This window comes from Muscardinus avellanarius (genome assembly GCF_963383645.1).
Source record: "Muscardinus avellanarius genome assembly, chromosome: 3".
Lineage (NCBI taxonomy): Eukaryota > Metazoa > Chordata > Mammalia > Rodentia > Gliridae > Muscardinus > Muscardinus avellanarius.
This window is the reverse complement of record NC_137788.1, coordinates 2272113-2289745: the sequence shown is the minus strand read 5'-3', so window position 1 is coordinate 2289745 and position 17633 is coordinate 2272113. Positions and strand designations below refer to the sequence as shown.

Genomic DNA, 17633 nt, shown 5'->3' with positions numbered 1-17633 from the left:
ACAGATGCCTCAGAGCACGCAGGCTGTTCTAACTGGAGCCTCGGGTGGAAATGGCCACAATATGGGCTGAAGTCCTCTCCTCCTCCTCCTCCTCCTCCTCCTCCTCCTCCTCCTCCTCCTCCACCGCCGCCGCTGCCACTGCCGCCACAGCCTGAAGCCCAGATGGTGCCCAGGATCCAGGCGCTTCCCACAGAACACTGCAAGCGAGGGCAGGGCTGTCCCCCTTCCTCCCTGCCTGCCTTCCCCAGGACTAACCCATCCTTGCCAGTTGAAGTCCCGTGCAGACGAAGCCCACCCTTTCTGCCCCGTGGCCCCAGGTGTTCTCCAGCCACCCCTGGGTTTGGGGGGTTCCTCTCCCAGTTCTCCACACAGCACACACCTGGGTGGAGCATAGCCGCCCCTCCCCTAGCCACGGCAGGAGCCTCAGCTTGCATCCGGGTGATGAGGGGCAATCAGTGCCTGTCACCGAGGGTTTCTGTGACAGTTACATACATCTGTATACAGAAAGAAGTAAGAGCAACGGGTTGTGATGGTGCACACCTATAATTCCACCTACTTGGGAGGCTGAGGCAGGAGGGTCACAAGTTCAAGGCCAGCCTGATCAAGGAAGCGATATTCTGTCTCAAAACTTAAAAAAATAATAAGAAGAGTAAAAAGGGCCGGGCATGCATGGTGGTACATGCTTGTAATTCCAGCATCGGGAAGCTGAGACCGGAGGATCGTGGTTCACAGACAGCCTCAGCTATTACTTAGTGAGGCCCTTTGCAACTCAGTGAGACGCTGTTTCAAAATAAAGAACAACAACAACAAAAAATAGGGCTGGGGGTGTATCTTGGAAGTAAAATGCCCCTGGGTTCCATCCTGGTACCTCAAAAAATAAAAAGGGGCTGGAGGTACAGCTTAGTGATAGAGTGCTTGCCTAGCATGTGTGAGGTCCTGGGTTCCAACCCCAGTACCACATAATAAAAAAAAAAAAAAATATATATATATATATATATATATATACACACACACACACACACACACACACACACACACAGCCGGTGTGGTGGCGCATGCTTGTAATCCCAGCATTCGGGAGGCTGAGACAGGAGGATCGCGGTTCCTGGACAGCCTCAGCTACTTAGTGAGGCCCTTCGCAACTCAGTGAGACCCTGTTTCAAAATAAAGAATAAAAAATTGGGCAGGGGGTGTAGCTCGGAGATCAAATGCCTCTGGGTTCCATCCCCAGACTCGCAATAAATAAACAAACAAACAAATAAATAGGACAGCGCAGTGCCCAGCACACATGGTCTGCAGGACTGCCCCCCGCTGTTGTTCCAGGTTCCTGCGCCATTCCCGTCTACCCAGGTGGGCACAGGCTGTGGCAGAGCAGGTACTCTTCAGAGAGGGCTTCTCCTTGAAGAAACATTAAGATCTTAGCAGGCAGAAGAAACTTAAAGCTCACTAACCAACATCACCGTTCACCCTGGATGCAAAGCCTCCAGCCAAGAGCTCTGAGCCTCATGGCTTGCTGTGACCAGTCTCACACCCTGATCCAGACGTTCTTTTTAGAAGGTTAGCCTCATCTTGAGCTTAGGCTGCTTCCTGGTCCCAGCCAGCTCTCCTCCTTGGCGACCTCTGCCAAGCTCACGAGAATCACGCCAGGGAATCTCCAAGATCTTACTCTCAGCGTCCATCCTCCTCCCCAGAGCCCTGATGATATGGAAGAAGAATGGGTCCAAAGCCCTTGCAAGGGTGCGCAGGAACCTCAAGTGCAGCTCCACCGAGATCCTCTGCAATGTCCTGGACAGGAAGGTGTAAGCCAGGTCCCCAGCCCTCCCCGTCTCCCAGCTCCATTCTGCCCCTTACCCTCTGCCCTGGGTCCCCCCAAGAGGCCTGGCCCAGCAGGTTGCTGGGAGCAGAGACCAGACCGGGAGTGCACAGATCTGCCCTCCAGCATCCCTGGCTGGCACATTCCTTCTCTTGCAGCCAGCTCCCCAGGCTGGGGACCTTGTAGAGCCCCAGGCCTGGCAGCGGACCTGCAGACTTGGGTCCGAGTTCCAGCTTCACCACAGCTGGAGGTGTGGACAGAGGATGGTGGGGGTCTGTCATGGCTTCCTCGCAGCAGCACAGGTAGGATCTGAATTGGGGGTGGGGGGCTGCTGCAGCCCCGATGCTTCGCTGGCTTTTCCCAGTCTCCACCAGACTTAGTCTCTCAGTGCCGATGGCACTGACATGATCTCCTCAGGAGAAGCCCCAGCCTGGACGGGGCCCACACCCCGGCATTTACCCCACTGTCCCCTGGCTTATTTCTCTGGCTGGGGTCACAGCTCCAGCTAGGGGCTGAGATGTGCATGTGTCTGTCCACCCCGGCCAGCCCGGCTGGGTGGGTGGCCCTGACAATCTTGCAGAAGCAGCCGACTTGACGAGGGGTCTGCTCGGAGCCACCTCCCCCAACCCTGGACTCATGTCCACTTGCGTGCCTTTGACCCTTGCCCCCAAGGGACCAGGAGTCAGCACCCCCTGGTCCCTCCCAGGCCACACGGTGCTGGATTCTTCTAAGAGTAAAAAGCTCTCTGGGCTCCCGATCGCCTTCCGTGGGCATGTCTGAACCTGGGCCCGGCCTCACCCTGGAGTTAGTGACTGACACCAGCTTGGCCTCGCGGGAGACGAGCCATCCGGCTCGGCTCGGAGAGACCTCCATCCCACCGCTGTTTCCCACAGCCGATCCCGAGCCTGTGATTAAACGAATGGAAATGCCAACAAGACGCGACTCGCGCTTGGGGGGAGGCTGCCTCCCTCGAAGAATGCACACGGCGCCCGTGCGTTCAGCCCGCCTTGCCCCGGCCCATGCCAGGCTATGTGGAACTTTCCACATCTCGCGCCCGGGGAACGTGCCCCCAGAAGTCCCGCGGTTCCCAGGCGTGTGTCTGCAGGACCCACCGCGGCGAGGCCCGGGCTGCCGCCCCTGCCCAGCCTCCACCGGGCACCACCTGGACCTCCAAGTGTCACAGAGGAGGCTCCAGGCCGCACCCCAGCCCGGCTCCGCGGTGCTGCCCACCTTGAGGGCCTGGGGGAAGGTGGCTTCCTGGGACAGGCCGAGGGAGGCCTTGCTGCTGACGGCTGCTCTGACCTGGATACCTTCCTGAGGCTATGCCACACCCTGTGTCCCCCCACACCTGCCGCTACCCACCCATCCTCCTGCCGAGGCTCACTGGACCCCGCCGGCCCCAGCGAGCACACCCAGGCCTCCCTGACCCCTCCTGGAGCTCTGGTCAGTGGGGGACCAAGATTGGGCAGCTGAACTGAGAAATGAGATTGTGAGAAGCGCAATCCGGGGCACAGCCGGGGTGAGCCTGTTACAGCTGCACCACCAGCAGTGGCCTGCGGTGAGAGCTGACATCTGGGCCAGTACCCAGCCATGGAGAGGAAGGGGATGATGGGCAGGCTGGGGAAGGACCACTGAGGCCGAGGCCAGGGCCAGAGCCAGAGACACAGGCTGACTTGCCCAAGTCGCTCGCCCAGCCCTGCTTAGCGCACACGTTCCCCGGGGGCCCTGGAGTGCTACCCAGACCCCGTGCCTTGGGTCAGCCCTCTCCCAGGATGCTCATGTCTCCTGGGCCCTCATGGGGGGGCACAAGTGAGCAAACAAGAGGACCATGTGTGGTGCAGGGCTCACAGAAGCCTGGCACAGTGACTCACATCTAGCTATTTGGGACCCTGAGGCAGGAGGATTGGCAGGTTTGAGGCCAGCCTGGGAAATTTGGTGAGACTCTGTCTCAAAATAAAATGAAAAGGGCTGGGGGTGTAGCTCAGTGGTAGAGCCTTGCACGTGGGAGGCCCTGGGTTCCATCCTCAGTCACACACACACACACACACACACACACACACACACACACGCACAAGTGCACACAAATGGGTCCTCTCCAAGCCTGGCCTCCCAGCGGGGACCTCAGCTACCTCCCGCGGCTGAGTTTAGTCTGTTTCTTTGTTCTGTGCATCTCATCTCTTGGCCTGTGCTGGGACCCCCTTGTCCTGGGTCTCCGTGGTCCCCTCTGGCTTATGGCTGCTTCTTTGTGTCCCCCCACTCTGGAGCTTGGCTCACAGTGCTCCCCCACCTGCCCTGACTTAAACACCACCCACACTCAGCATGCTGGGGCAGCCGTCGCCACGCCCTGTGCCCACCTGACACCGTACCTGAGTGTCTGACAGCCCCTGCAGCCCCCGTGGTCCAGACTCCTTGCCACCTCCCCTCGCGAACCCCATGGCTTCACAGACACCACTGCGGGGCTCCAAGTGACACCTTGGTTTGATCCTCTGCTCCCTGCCTGCCTCACCTCTGAGGTCCCTTCAAATTTGGTCCGTCCCATGCCTGCCCACCCCACACCTCCATGGATGCTCCTGTCTAACCACCCCCCCGGGAGGATCTCTTCTCAGGCCCCAACAGGTCGGCTTCATCCTCCTCCCCATCCTCATGTGGCTCCAGGAACCCCATGCTCTGCTCGTGCTGGCACCTGCCTGCCACTCTCTCTCACCTGGGTGATGGCCAATGGGCACTGCAGCCCCGCATAGCCATGGCAGAACGCTCTACTCACTCCAACCCTCTGCACCATCTCAGCCAGAGTCCTCGGGCTCATCCCACACCCTCCTTCCCTCACCTCCAGCCCCTCAGCAAATCTCACCCAGAATCTCCCCACCCCAAGCACACGCACACCTGGTCTAGGTGCCAGCATCCCTCTCCTGGACCATTCTAGCCACCTCCCTGGCTCAGCCTCAACACTGCCATCCTGTGGTCGATTCCAAGTACTGCATCCAGGCCCTCTGGAACTTAGATCAGCCTGGTCCCACTTCTGTCTCGCGCCCCCTTGCAGGTGCATAGTAACGATTCCTGCTGCATCGGTTGGTTTAGCGCACTTGGGGCAGCAGCCGGGTCCTTCCTGCCCCGAGGCTGTCCTTTCTGCGGGAGCCAAGGACGCCGCTCCCAGAGCTTACATGCCTGGGGTCTTCTGCCCTCTTTGATGCAGTGTATGGGGAACCTTGATGTTCACACCGCACAGTTCACCGAGGCCCACTGTGCAGGAGAGATGGCAGGAGGACACCCAGGCTCCACCACGCGGCCATGACACACTGGGGGCACCGAAGAGCCAGGGCACCAAACGCCACCCTCGCCTATCCCCTGAGACTCCGAAGCTCTGAACAACAGCAGCCCCGGGCAGAGGCTGGGGGAAGGGGCGGGGCTGGGGAATCTAGGAAGAAGGGGAATGCTCCAGTGTCAGGAGACAGTGTCGGCGATGAAGCCTCCATCACTGAGTGGGGCTCACTGCCCGCTGTATGTGAGAAGACCAAGCCCCATCCCAGCGTCCCTTGGGGTTGGGTGCTGATGGAGTCCAGCAGGCGGGAGCCGCAGGTTGCAGGGTGTGGTGCTACTTGGCTCAAGCCACCAAGCACCCTGCAGTCCTCCAGAGAGGAAGAAGGGGGCAAGCCAAGAGAGCACAGAAATGGCAGGGGTCGGGCTTCTCTGCCTCTCTACCAATAGACACCCACCAGCGGCTGCCATGGTGACCCCACAGCTCGGCGCCATGGCGGGGCAACCAGCAGGATTAGCCCCATCCCACTAACAGAGAAGGAAACCGAGGCTCGGTAAGGGGTGTCGCTCCCCAAAGACACAGCCAGGCAGAGCCCAAGCCTACAGTCTGAACCTCAGCCACCCTGGGCGGGAAATCCAGCCAGGGCTCAGATAGCGCCCTGCAGCCCAGTGCCTCTCCCCACGCCGACCTTGCCCAGGGGCTCCCTGGCCACTGCACGGAGTGGTGACAGCCGAGACCGACAGACAGAGAGGAGAAAGCCGCCCACGCCAGCCAGTCCTATCGGTTCCTTCTGGGTTTGACACACTTTGGACTGATTGCCGTGTTTTTTTCATGGCACTTTTATGCAGTAGAAAAGGGCACAAACACTCTCATTGACACAGAAACAGGAAAACAAGTCACCTGCCTGGATTGGGATGGCCAGCTCAGCCCAGCTCCCTGGGGACGGGGTGTCGGACCCACGCAGGCTCTGGGCTCTGCCACTCCTGCCCTTGGCACTGGGCCCAACACATCACAGGTGCTCAGAGGGCTCTGGCTGACGGCCGCATGTACGCGAGGAAGAGTGAACAAGCCACAGTTATCCTTGGTCTAAGGAAAACAGAACACGGGTGCCGGCTGCCGGCTCCCAGCGTAAGGGGCTGGGCAAGGTAGATGCCAGCGTCCCCATGGAGCAACTCCAGACCCCAGGCCCATGGTCTCTCCCTCCACCTGCCCCCAAGAAAGGCACCAGATACCAGCAGCCTCAGCCCTGTTCTCCCTGTGGCCAGGGCCTGCTTCATTAGAGGAGGGAAAAACGGCACCAGAGTCCCCCAGCTCCTGGCTGGTCAGCAGGGACACTGGCCTCCATGCCAGGGGGCTCCCAGCTCTGCCTCAGCTTCCAGGGGGCAAGAGGGTGCCCTGCCTCGAGCTCGAGGCTGCCAGGTGGCCCCCCAAGGCCCCCTGGCCCACGGTGTGTCTCTAGTAACATGTTGGTAGACGATGAACCAGTGATCCAGAAGGTGACAGACACCCCCACCCCACTAGGTTCTCATACAAAGATGGGGCTGGGCGCCTAGGAGGTGGCAGTGACCCAGACCCCGGCGAACACAGCCAACATCCAGGCCAGGCCACGGGAACAGCTCCCCATTCTGAACCAGGCCAGGCCACACCCACACTGCCACGCTTTCCAGACACACACCCAGTTACAAACACATGTGCCCATCCCAACACACAAGGCACACACAGAGACATGCTTAGTCCCTTGCCCACACGCCATGTCATACAAGCACACCTGTACAATCCACCCACACTGCACACACATGCACAGGCCTGTGGACATACCTCAACATGCAATGCACACACACAGACACTCGGTCCCTTCTGCGTGTCAACCACACAAGCACACCTGTACCATACACCCAAACCAGCTGTACACACATACACATGCCTTGGATGCACCCCAATACCCATGCACACACCCCCAACATATACATTTACACATATGCTCACCTGCATGTGCACACTAAGACATACACCCATGTACACACACACACCCGCCAGGCCTTCACGGGCGCACTTAGGTGCACACACTGCCTGGAGTCGCAGATCTCCAAAGACCCAGATCTGTGTGATTCTGTACTCACCGCTCCCGTTGTGGCCGGTCGAGCATGGGGATACCTGCACCCTGACCAGCCCATCCTCTGCTCCCCCGCCCACTGCTGAGACCCCGCATGGCACCTGTACCCCCGCTCTCTGCGCTTCTTTGAAGGAAAACTGCCCTGCATGGAGCAGCTGCGCCCAGCCCTCTACCTGCTCAATTAGCAGCCTGGTACCTGCCTGACCCCGGGGACTTGGCAAGTCTGAAAATGAGCCCAGGTCCCCAGGGCTCGGCCTGGGGGCCAAGCACAGGCGGCAGCCCCTTCCTCCCCTGCCAGGCCAGCCGCCCCTGCCCAAGAGGGGCAACAGGGGCCTTCGGGCCTCACGCTGCACAGCCCTGCCCCAGAGCTCACATCCACGGCCCACGGGCTGGCAGGAACACCCCTGCTGCCGCTGTCAAATGAACAATTCCCAGGTGAGGATGCGCTTGGCCCTGGGGACAGGGCAGGGACCGCTTCACTTGCAGCCCGAGAACAAAGAGGACCTCCAGGTGTGCTGAGCTCTTGGTAGCTGGTAGGTCAGCAGCTCGGGGAGCCTGAGCCAGGGCAGGGCCACCAGCCTCCAAGCCGAGGAGCACCAGAACCCCCACTCTCACCAGCCCTGATCAGACACTGGCTGGCCTCCTGGTCCCTGCCCAGCCGGTGGCCACCGGTCCTCAGAGCTACCCCGAGATGGACAGGCATCTGTTGCAGGTGCCCAACCAGGGAGACGTACGAAAGATGGTCCCTCTGAACCTCCACCACAGCGAAACCCACCAACGCCCTGGCCCCGCGATGGACACAGCCAGGCTCCCCAGGAGGGCGCACAACACCTACCGTGGCGAGGTGCCTGGGGTCACCCACGTACAGCATGGTAGGCGCTCGGGGGTGTGCACACGCCGGGGAGTCGCTGTGCCACGGGCCGAGGCATGGGTCTGAGTGGCTGCTGGGCTGGGTGCACCGCGGGGGCGAGGCTCCGCGGCTAGGGAGGCAGGCGCCAAGGATGCTCCGGAACATGTGGGCTGTTTGTTGGCATTTTTGCTTTGCCCATCTCCGTGAGTTCTGTCAACTGGTTGCATCTAACAACAAACCCCACGGCCCACCCCCTTTCTTCCTCATGACTATTCATCAGCGTCCGGGGCAGGCCTCAGCTTGCCCAGTGATGTGTTGGACGGCACCAAGGAGGCTGCGCGGGGGGGACCGGGCAGGACGCGGGGTCAGCGGCGGCTCCATTCCTTCTGAGCCACCGCCCAAAGGAGGCTCTGGGGCCGCAGCCCTCCCCCTGGACACAAGGGGCAAGTCCTGGCCCTGGGCACCTTGGTAGCCAAGGCTGGGCCACCCCAAGGGGAGAGATGTTGCCACCAGCCTTGGCAACCCAGGGAAGAGAATCTTCATCCTGCCTCAGGAATTGGGTATCCGTGGGGACCACCCAAGGGCTGAATGGAGGGGAGGCACAGGGAAGACTTGCATCCCTGGACCCTCAGGGAACCAGGCATCTTTGCATGGCCTGCTGGACCCTCAGGGAACCAGGCATCTTTGCATGGCCTGCTGGACCCTCGGGGAACCAGGCATCTTTGCATGGCCTGCTGTCTGTACCAGCCCAGAGAGGTAGGTAGTCAGGGAACCAGATCCCTGCCCGGCAGATGGCGCTTGTCACGGCCCTTGCCCTCTCAGGAAGTGGGGACATGGCCATTGCCACCAGAGAGAAGCCAGAGGGATCGCTGGGGCTCTGCACAGCCGGGAGACTCATGACAGCTGCCGCCCAGTGGGGCCTTCAGGAGACACAGCCACATCCTTTCTTGGGTGTCTGAATTTCCATTCTACTGTAACCATCTTTGGCACAATGCTTCCCTCAACATTGTCTTTGGCAGAGGGGCCTGAGGCCTCCTTGCAAGCAGGCAGGGCATTCATGCCCCAAGCCCTGTGGAAGTGGACATTCAGCCGGGCATGGTGGCGCATGCCTGCAATCCCAGTACTTGGGAGGCTGACACAGGATGATTGCAAGTTCAAGGCCAATTTAGTGAGATCCTCAGGAACTTAGCAAGATCCTGTTTCAAAATAAATAAATAAAAAATAGGGCTTGGGATATAGCTCAGGGGTAGGATGCCCTTGGGTTCAATCCCCAGTACCAAAAAAAAAAAAAAAGAAAGAAAGAAAGAAAGAAAGAAAGAGAGGGAGGGAGGGAGGGAGGGAGGAAAGTCTTTGCATTCTAAGCCCTCAAAGCTCAGTGCTTCAGATCCATAGCAGGAGCTCCGAAATCTGCAAGGAGCTGAACAGGCATTGGGAGATCCTTTGCTCCCAAACTTCTCTTCCCTAATTCCAGAGCACCTCCAGCTGCCCCAGAGAGCTGGCAAGAACAGGCTTGGGCAGAGTGAGGCCGGGCCTGTGGTCACTCAAGGAGCCCCGAGGGTTTGCGCGATCCCACTGCTGTGCCGGGCTGAAGGGCAAAGGACAGCAGCCAGGCGCTGCCCGTCTCACGTCTACATCGCTCAAAATGAGACAGTTGAGAAAAATAAAGCTTCATTTGCTAGGCAAATGTTGGGCACGGTGGCCTTAGGAGAACAGCAGGCAGTGTGTAGTGAGGCCTGGTCAGAGGTCCTGGCAGAAGCAGAACCGGGCGTAAGCCCTGAACCCACCCCAGGGAGGGCCTACCCTTCAAGGCCCTGCTCCAGAGAAGCCCTGGGATGGGAGAGCTTCCTGCTTCCAAAACGCTCTCTTCAGGGGAGGCAGGAAGGACCCAAGTGTGGAATCCCCTTCCCCGCAGGGCACTGTGGGACCAGGGTAGATTCCCCGACCCCTCTGCGGCGCCTGTCCTCACCCATCAAAGGAGACAGTGGATGGGGACAGAGGCTCGGGCCTGAGCACAGGGGCCAGCTTCTTCAATGTTGGTCTTACAAATACTCCAAAGGAAGAATTTGAGGGGGAGACACAGGATGGTCTTCAGCTAGAGCCTCCCCACATGGTCAAAGGGCTGGCCCGAGAGCCTGCCCGCCCCACACGTGAGGGTCTGGCCTGGCTCTAGAGTCCCAGCGAGACTGAGCTGCCCCTTCCTAAATTGATGGCATCAAAAGCCGCAGCCTCTCCCCAGAGCAGCTCCCCGCTTCCTGTGAAGTCCCCCAAGGTCCTGGCCATTCAGAGGAGCTGGGGTCCCCATACCCAGGAGCTGGGCTCCTCCCAGGGTAAGCTGGCTGCATCATGCGGGTGGCCCCCCAGGAGGTCTCAGGACCTTGGCTCCTGTTTCCCTGAATCTGAATCACTGGGGGTCCCACTCTGCTGGCCAGTTCCACAGGACCCTCCCAGCAGGGCAGCAGGGTCATTCTTCACCCCTCATCCCCGCGGCACCACCTGCAAGCGAGGGTCGGGTACCAGGAGGCCCTGGCACCTGCGTGTGGTGCATCTACTCACCACACATCATGCGTTAGTTCTCCTGGGCAGGTGGCTTGTCCCCGCCTCCTGCTCCAGGGAAGAGGCTGGGGGTCAGGGGCTCAGGTAGGCTCTTGTCTTGGTTGGGGCTGGCTGGCGTCTAGTTCTCTGCACCCCAAGGTCCCTGACGCCAAACCTATCCAGTGGTTGGGCTGGGGTGTCTTGGAGCTAAGCATGCTCAGCCTGCTCCCTGGCCCCGGTCCAACTCCATCTTTCCTCTGACTGCAGACCCTCCCTGGAAGGAAGGAGCACCCCCCCCCCCGCCTGTGCCTTCCTAGGGCTGGCTCCAGGACAGCACACACAGCCCAGTTCTTGTCTTCCTTTGGGGCTGGTGGAGAAATGTCCTTTCCTCTAAACTGGGAAGTCTTACCCTGGGTGTCTTCTGGGTCCCAAGGCCCCCGCGGGGGTCTGTAGGTTCTAACTCAGCCCCCTGTGGGCCCTTAGTTTCTGCCTGCCGGGTTGCAGCCCCGCCCCCACGCCCTGTGGCCCACCTGCTCATAGCTGCAGCAGATGTCACAGGAGAAAGGCGCCAGGAGAGGCGGGAAGGGGCAGGGGAGGGGCCGGCCTGGAGGCCCAGAGGAGGCTCTGGCCCGGGCACCTGCCTCTCCCCCTTTTCTCTATTGCCCCGGCCTCCTCTCTCCCTGCCCTGCATCCTAAGGGCCTCCGTGTTCCGCCCTCGTGTGGTCCAAGGGACTGGGGGCGAGTCCAGGCCCCACACTGTAGAGCGTGAATAGAATTATGATTCCTTTCCCTGAGATCCGCTGTCACCGCACGATGGGGCTTCATCCTTTCCACGCTCCTCCCAGAGTGTGGCAGGGCCTCCGCGGCCAGGGAGACCCCACCCAGAGCCCCTCAAGCCTCCCCTGGCAGGGCACTCCCGCATCCAGGAAGCGTCTTGGTCCCCTCCCAGCCTTTGGCCTGGACTCTGCTGCCTACCCTCCCCAGCTATGGAGCGGGGCTTCTCTGTTTTCCTCTTGCAGGACAGGGGCTCTGAGCCACCGGGGGTCTGCAGGGAAGGCTGTGGGTGAAGGCAAGGACTCCACCTGCCACACCACGGTGGTCGAGGGAACGGAAGCTCTGGGTCCCGGGCCCTCCTCTGTAAAACTCTTCTGGCCTCCACGAGAGCGCCTTTGTAACACAGGGCCTCCTCCCGGCCTCCCCAGAGCGTCTGGCATGGGTCACATGCTCCTGACAAGCCAGACATCTGCTGCTGCCTCACAACACCGGAGGACTTAGAACCTCCCAGTCGCCCCATTTTTATACACAAAGACTGAGGCCCCAGAGGGTTAAAGAGCCCAAGCGCTGCCCAGCTTGAAAGGCCAGGTGGGTTCTCAATGCAGGGAGGTGGCCATGCTCGCCACAGCCCCAACACTCTCTGGGGTATCGCAGTCACACGGCCATGGGGACCTTCTAGCCTGCCTCCTGCTGTGGCCGCACAGGGCCGGTGATCTCCCCAAGAAGCCTGTGCCTCTTCCTAGGCCCACTGGGGGCCCAGGTGTTCCTGCCCACCTCGCTCTCTTCCACCTTCTAACTCGGTGGCTTTGGCCTGGCCAGTGTGGCCAGAGAAGGTCAGAGGCTGAGGCCTGGCCCTCCCTGCCCATGGGGCTGAACGAGCAAGCACCTGACACCCAGGAAGCTGTGCATCTCCCCAAGTCTGCTCTGGGCCCCACAGACACGGAGGCCAGAGACATGGGGGTCATGACCTCACCGCCCTGCCGGTCTCCGCAGGCACTAAGGCTGCGGACCCTGATGGCCGACTCTGCCTGCAGCTGGTCCCTGCTCAGGACTTTGGACAGAAGCCAATCTGCCGGCTCCAGGTGCCCAGACATGGAAAGATACTCCCCGCAATGCCCCTGCTCCGTGAAAGACAGATGTCCCACGAACTCAAAGTCCATGCCAGCCTTAGCCACACCCGCTTCCCTGGACAATCCCCCCAACCAGGACAACCCGACACCATCGGCACCAAGGACAGCCACCGGAAGCCCTGTCCTGAGCATGGAGTCACCACTTCCGGGAGCCCTGGGTCCCAGCACGCCCACTGACCCAAGGCCAGGCCTGGGTGCTACTTTGTGTTTCCAGTTTCCAGCTGAAATGGAGCTAGGATCAGAGGCCACGAAGTTCCCAGGAGCAGGGGCAACTCACGAGCTCCCGCCCAGCCTCAGCCCCACGTGAGCCCAGATGCCCCAGCCGTGGGCAGTCCAGCATCTTCCCAGTCTCTGAAACCCCACCCTGCCACGAAGCTTTATTTTATTTTTATTTTGCGTGCGGAACTGGGGATGGAACCCAGGGACATTCTACCTATTATTTTTATTCCCCCAGCCCTATTATTTTTATTTCCTTTTTTGAAACAGGGTCTCACCAAGGTGCGAAGGGCCTCCCTAAGTAGCTGAGGCTGTCCACGAACCGCGATCCTCCTGTCTCAGCCTCCCGAATGCCGGTATCACAAGCGTGTGCCACCACGCCCACCTGTCATGAAACTTTAAACCACCCGACACTTTCGTAGCTGGCTACAAGATGCCTGGGCGTGGGACCTTGTGTTTCTCCATGTAGATGTTTTGTTTAAGAGAGACATCCTCAAGAGACTCGGGACGGAACCACCACGAGAGCCAGCATTACCACGCCTCGGCCTCTTCCCAAAAGAATTAAAGGCAGAACACTCTAGCCACACGTGCACACCCGTGTGTACAGCAGCACAGTCGGCAACAGGCAAACCCCGGCACCAGCCCAGGTGCCCTCGACAGATCAAACGTGTGAGGGAAATGTGGATGTACACACAACCAAGCTTTACTCGGCCATAAAGAACCAGCTGTGTCATTTGCAGGAAAATGTATGCTAAGCGAAATTGGCCAGTATCAGAAAAGTCAAGGTCAGATGTTTTCTCTCATGTGGAAGTTCGAGAGAAGATAACTATCTGAAGCCTCGAAACAGACTTCAGATAAATGGAGAGAGAACAGTAGAGAGTGGGAGAGGGCTGGGGGAGGGAGGCAGAGAAGGAAAAGGCTCAAATAATGCTGTGTCCACGTGTGAAGCCATCAGGAGCGACCTCACTCACGTGCATGGGGAGGGGCTGGATCAGGCATAAACTCACACGGGCTGTGTGCGTGTATGCTCGCGTCACCTCCAACCTCACTGTGATGTGTAATTACAATGCACTAATAGAAGCATATTTATTATGAGAGAGAGAGAGAGAGAGAGAGAGAGAGAGAGAGAGAGAGAAGAGAGAGAGAGAGAGAGAGAGAGAGAGAGAGAGAGAGAGAGAGAGAGAGAGAGGAAGAGAGAAGCCGGGCGTGGTGGTGCACGCTTGTAATTCCAGCATTCAGGAGGCTGAGACCGGAGGATCACGCTTCGCGGACAGCCTCAGCTACTTAGCGAGGCCTGTTGCAATTTTGTAATCCCAGCGCTTAGGAGGCTGAGACAGGAGGATCGCACAGGTTCGAAGCCAGCCTCAGATACTTAGTGAGGCTCTCAGCAACTTAGTGAGACCCTGTTTCCAAATAAAATATAAAACAGGTCTGGGAGTATAGCCCGGAGGTAGAAGGCCCCTGGGTTCCACCCCCAGGACCACCAAAATAATAAATTAAATTAAATTAAAATTTTAAAAAAATAAAAAGACTAAAAAATAGAGCTGGGGGTATAGTTTGGAGATACAATCCCCTAAGTTCCATCCTCAGTAAGACAATGAAAGGGAGAGAGAGACAGAGAGATCATATCAGATCTGTGCCCAGGCTGTGTGCACCCTCCGCTTTCACCTTGGTGAGCAAACCCCCTGCCCTCAGACCTCTGAGCCCCGTCCCGTCCCTAGGCCACAGGACATCAGTGATGCTGGGCACATCGGCTCAAGGGTTTGGCTGATACTCCGCCCCCGCCGGGCAGCTCCTCTGAAGACAGAGAGGCTGTGACAGCTGGGCTGGCCCCTGCCCAGCGCCCCGGCAGACCCGGCCTCGGAGCACTGCCCGCAGCCTCGGGGCCCCACGCGGCCTGCAGAGGCGCTCCTCCACCCGCCTCCGCCTGCCTTTCCGCAGGTCTTCTGCGGTGCGCACTAAGCCCGCGGCTCTCCACGCTGCCAAGTGGGCTCTGTGGGCCAGCGTGCCGTGTCCGGACGGGCCCCCTGCGAGGTGTGTTCGTGTCCTTCTCCCCTCTCTAGCACCATGAGCTGGGGGTGTCGGGGGGATGTAATCAATCACGTGATTCACGACTCTTTTTTTTTTTTAGTACGTGGGGGGGGGTGAAACCTAGGGGCATTCTACCTCTGAGCTACATCCCCTGCCCTATATATTTTTTTTTATTTCTTTGTGTGTGTGTGTGGTAGTGGGGATGGAACCCAGGGGCATTCTATATCTGAGCTACATCCCCAGCCTTATTTTTTATTCCTTATTTGGAAACAGGGTCTCTCTGAGTTGCTAGGGCCTTCCTAGGTAGTGCTGAGGCCTCGAACCACAATCCTCCTGTCTCAGCCTCCCAAATGCTGGGATTACAAGCGTGCGCCACCACTCCCTGCTTATTCCTGATTTTTGAAACAGCGTCTCACTAAGTTGTGGAGAGCTTCACTAAGTAGCTGAGGCTGTCCACGAACCGCCATTCTCTGGCCTCAGCCTCCCGAATGCTGGGATTACAAGCGTGCGCCACCACGCCCGGCTTCACGGAATCTAACTTTGACATCTTATTTCCACAGTTAGCGACATTCCCCAGTTGGGGTCCTGCGACAGGGAGGCCGGCTGAGCCGGGGCAGCGCAGCCAGACGGCCTGAGTTGGCCCGAGGTGACCCTGAGCCACCGTCTTTGCACCCGGGGCGCCGAGGGTTGAGCTGTGGCGTGCTGCTGTCTGGGGGCTGTTCTGGGGATGGGGTGGGGGAAGCAGGGGTAGGATGAGGCCTGCAGGGGGCAGGTCTGGCCAAGCTAGCCTGGGTCCAGGGAATCCCCACCTCCAGGAACTGAGCATGCACCCAGGAATGTCCTACAAGGTTCCAACTGAGAGCGTGTCGCTACCTGGCAGAGTGGGCCCCTTGTTTTGGGAGGTGCAAGGCCCCGCCCTCATTACCCCACAGTGGGGAGCTGCGTGCCCCAGCAGGCGAGAGCTTGTGAGCACCGGCCCAACACGCTCAGCACCGGGTGTCCTTGGGGCCCCAGGTGGGAAGCACATCCCACCCACAGGGGCCCAGGGCTGCCCCTGCCTCCCTGAGCCCAGGAGGCCCTGCCAGGGAAGGTCTGTGGGGTCTCACGGGCCCTCTGCCCTGCCAGGGGCACCAGAAGGCACAGGGCCACCAGAAGGCACAGGGATGTCTCAGGGTGGGCAATGGCTACATTCAGACCAACAAGCAGTAGACTTGCTGGGCTATGGGAAAGAGAGCGCCCTCTCCACAGCATGGATAGAGGGTGGGGGAGCAGCCTGGCACCCTTTACCACCTCTACCATGAGAAGAGGCTGTCTAGGAACAAAGCCCCTCAGCAAAATCAGAGCAAGAGAGCAAGGTGGTTGTGGATACCTGGACTCAGTCGCGCCTGGAGCCCTTCTTATCCCTGAACCTGGCCATGTCTGGAGCCCTCCCTGACCCTGGAGCCCACCATGCCAGAAGCCCTCCCTACCTCTGGGCTGACAATTATAACAGTTACATGAGCCAACACATTTCTCTTCTCTCTCTCTCTCTCTCTCTCTCTCTCTCTCTCTCTCTCTCTCTCCCTCTCTCTTTCATACTCGGAATGTGGGGATGGAACCCAGGGGCATTCTACCTCTGAGCTACACTCCCAGCCCTATTCTTTATTCTTTATTTGGAAACAGGGTCTCACTGAGTTGCAAAGGGCCTCACTAAGTAGCTGAGGCTGGCCTCAAACTGCAATCCTCCTGTCTCAGCCTCCCAAATGCTGGTATTACAAGCGTGAGCCACCACGCCCGGCAAGCCAACACACTTCTTATTTGTGATCTGTCATGTCCTGACAACACGGTTTGTCACCTGAGGGCCTTGCTCTGCCAGGCTCCCAAGGCAGGCCAGGCCACACCTTCTATGCCACATCCAGCCCTCTGCAGGGGACAGCCCCACTCACCATGACGGAGGGGGTCATGCCCTGCAGGTGGAAGACGTCCATGCTGGCCTCTGCGCTGCCAGCCGCCTCCGTGCTGCCTCGGCTGGACTGCGGCAGGTCAAAGTAGGTGCTGTCCGGCTCCCTGGGCCAGGGAGAGGGAACAGGCAGTCAGCACCCAAACTGTACCACCTCAGCTCTCCAGGCCTCGGTGCGATGCTTGCCCCGGCCCTGGCCACTTATGTCTCCTGCCAGTCCCCCTCCTGCCTCCTCCGTCCTCTGCGCACCTCTCAGGGCGGGCGAGTGCCAGGGAGGCATGGCTACACGTGGGCTCTGTCCCCCAGACCTCTCAGCCATCAGCCCTCGAGAGAGCCGGCCACAGGAAAGAATCCAGACTCCGGACCCTGTCTCTGCAGGAGGAGCAAGTCATCGGCCGCCGGGGCCTGCGCCTCGCCCACCCGCCCCGGGCCAGCTGACCCCCGAGGGGCCAGTGCGCGGCCGCCCTCCCGCTCGCTCCGGCAGCCAGGGGACGTACTCACAGCGAGCTCCAGAGGTGCTCGAACGTGGCCCCCTGGTCAGGGGAGGTGCAGGTGGACTGGGCCATCACCCCCACGCCGGCCGCGGGGGCGGCTCACTCTGGAGGGAGGAAAGAAGAGTGGGTAAGCGCTCCGGAGGCCATGCTCCGGCCTCCCCTGGAGGCTCGGCCTCCATGCCTTCCACCCCGTGTGGCCAGCCCACTTTCCCCACGGTGGGTGGCGGCAGCTGGGCCTGGGTTCAGATCCAGCTGGGGGTGCCCTGGACCCAAAACTCCTCAGATCCACCACCCTGGAAGTGAGGGAGATCACAGTAGCCATTGGGAGGCAGGGGCAGGGCCGCTGGCGGTGCCCAGATCACAGTAAGCACGCTGTTATTACAAACTGGGTCTCTAGGTCCGGCCGGGGGCGGGGGTCGAGCCAGTGGTGCCCCAGGACCTGGGAACAGTGCAGACCCCCTTCCCCTTCTTGGTAAGAGGAAATG

General features: G+C 59.8%; 1 protein-coding gene across 4 annotated transcripts in view; it reads right to left on the bottom strand.

Moving 5' to 3' along the window:
- TP73 (tumor protein p73) overlaps positions 1–17220 on the bottom strand; it is a gene marked incomplete at both ends in the record, with an annotated part of 46485 nt that extends 29265 nt beyond the window's left edge. For 2 of the 4 annotated variants that reach the window (XM_080691107.1, XM_080691109.1), the window contains 2 exons: positions 16641–16761; positions 17156–17220. In XM_080691107.1, the coding sequence (XP_080547233.1) occupies positions 16641–16761; positions 17156–17220 (186 nt within the window). Of the gene's footprint in view, positions 1–8017; positions 8198–16640; positions 16762–17155 lie in introns of those variants that run through there. The other 2 variants (XM_080691108.1, XM_080691110.1) reach the window with 2 other exon arrangements.
- Positions 17221–17633: the final 413 nt, after the last annotated feature.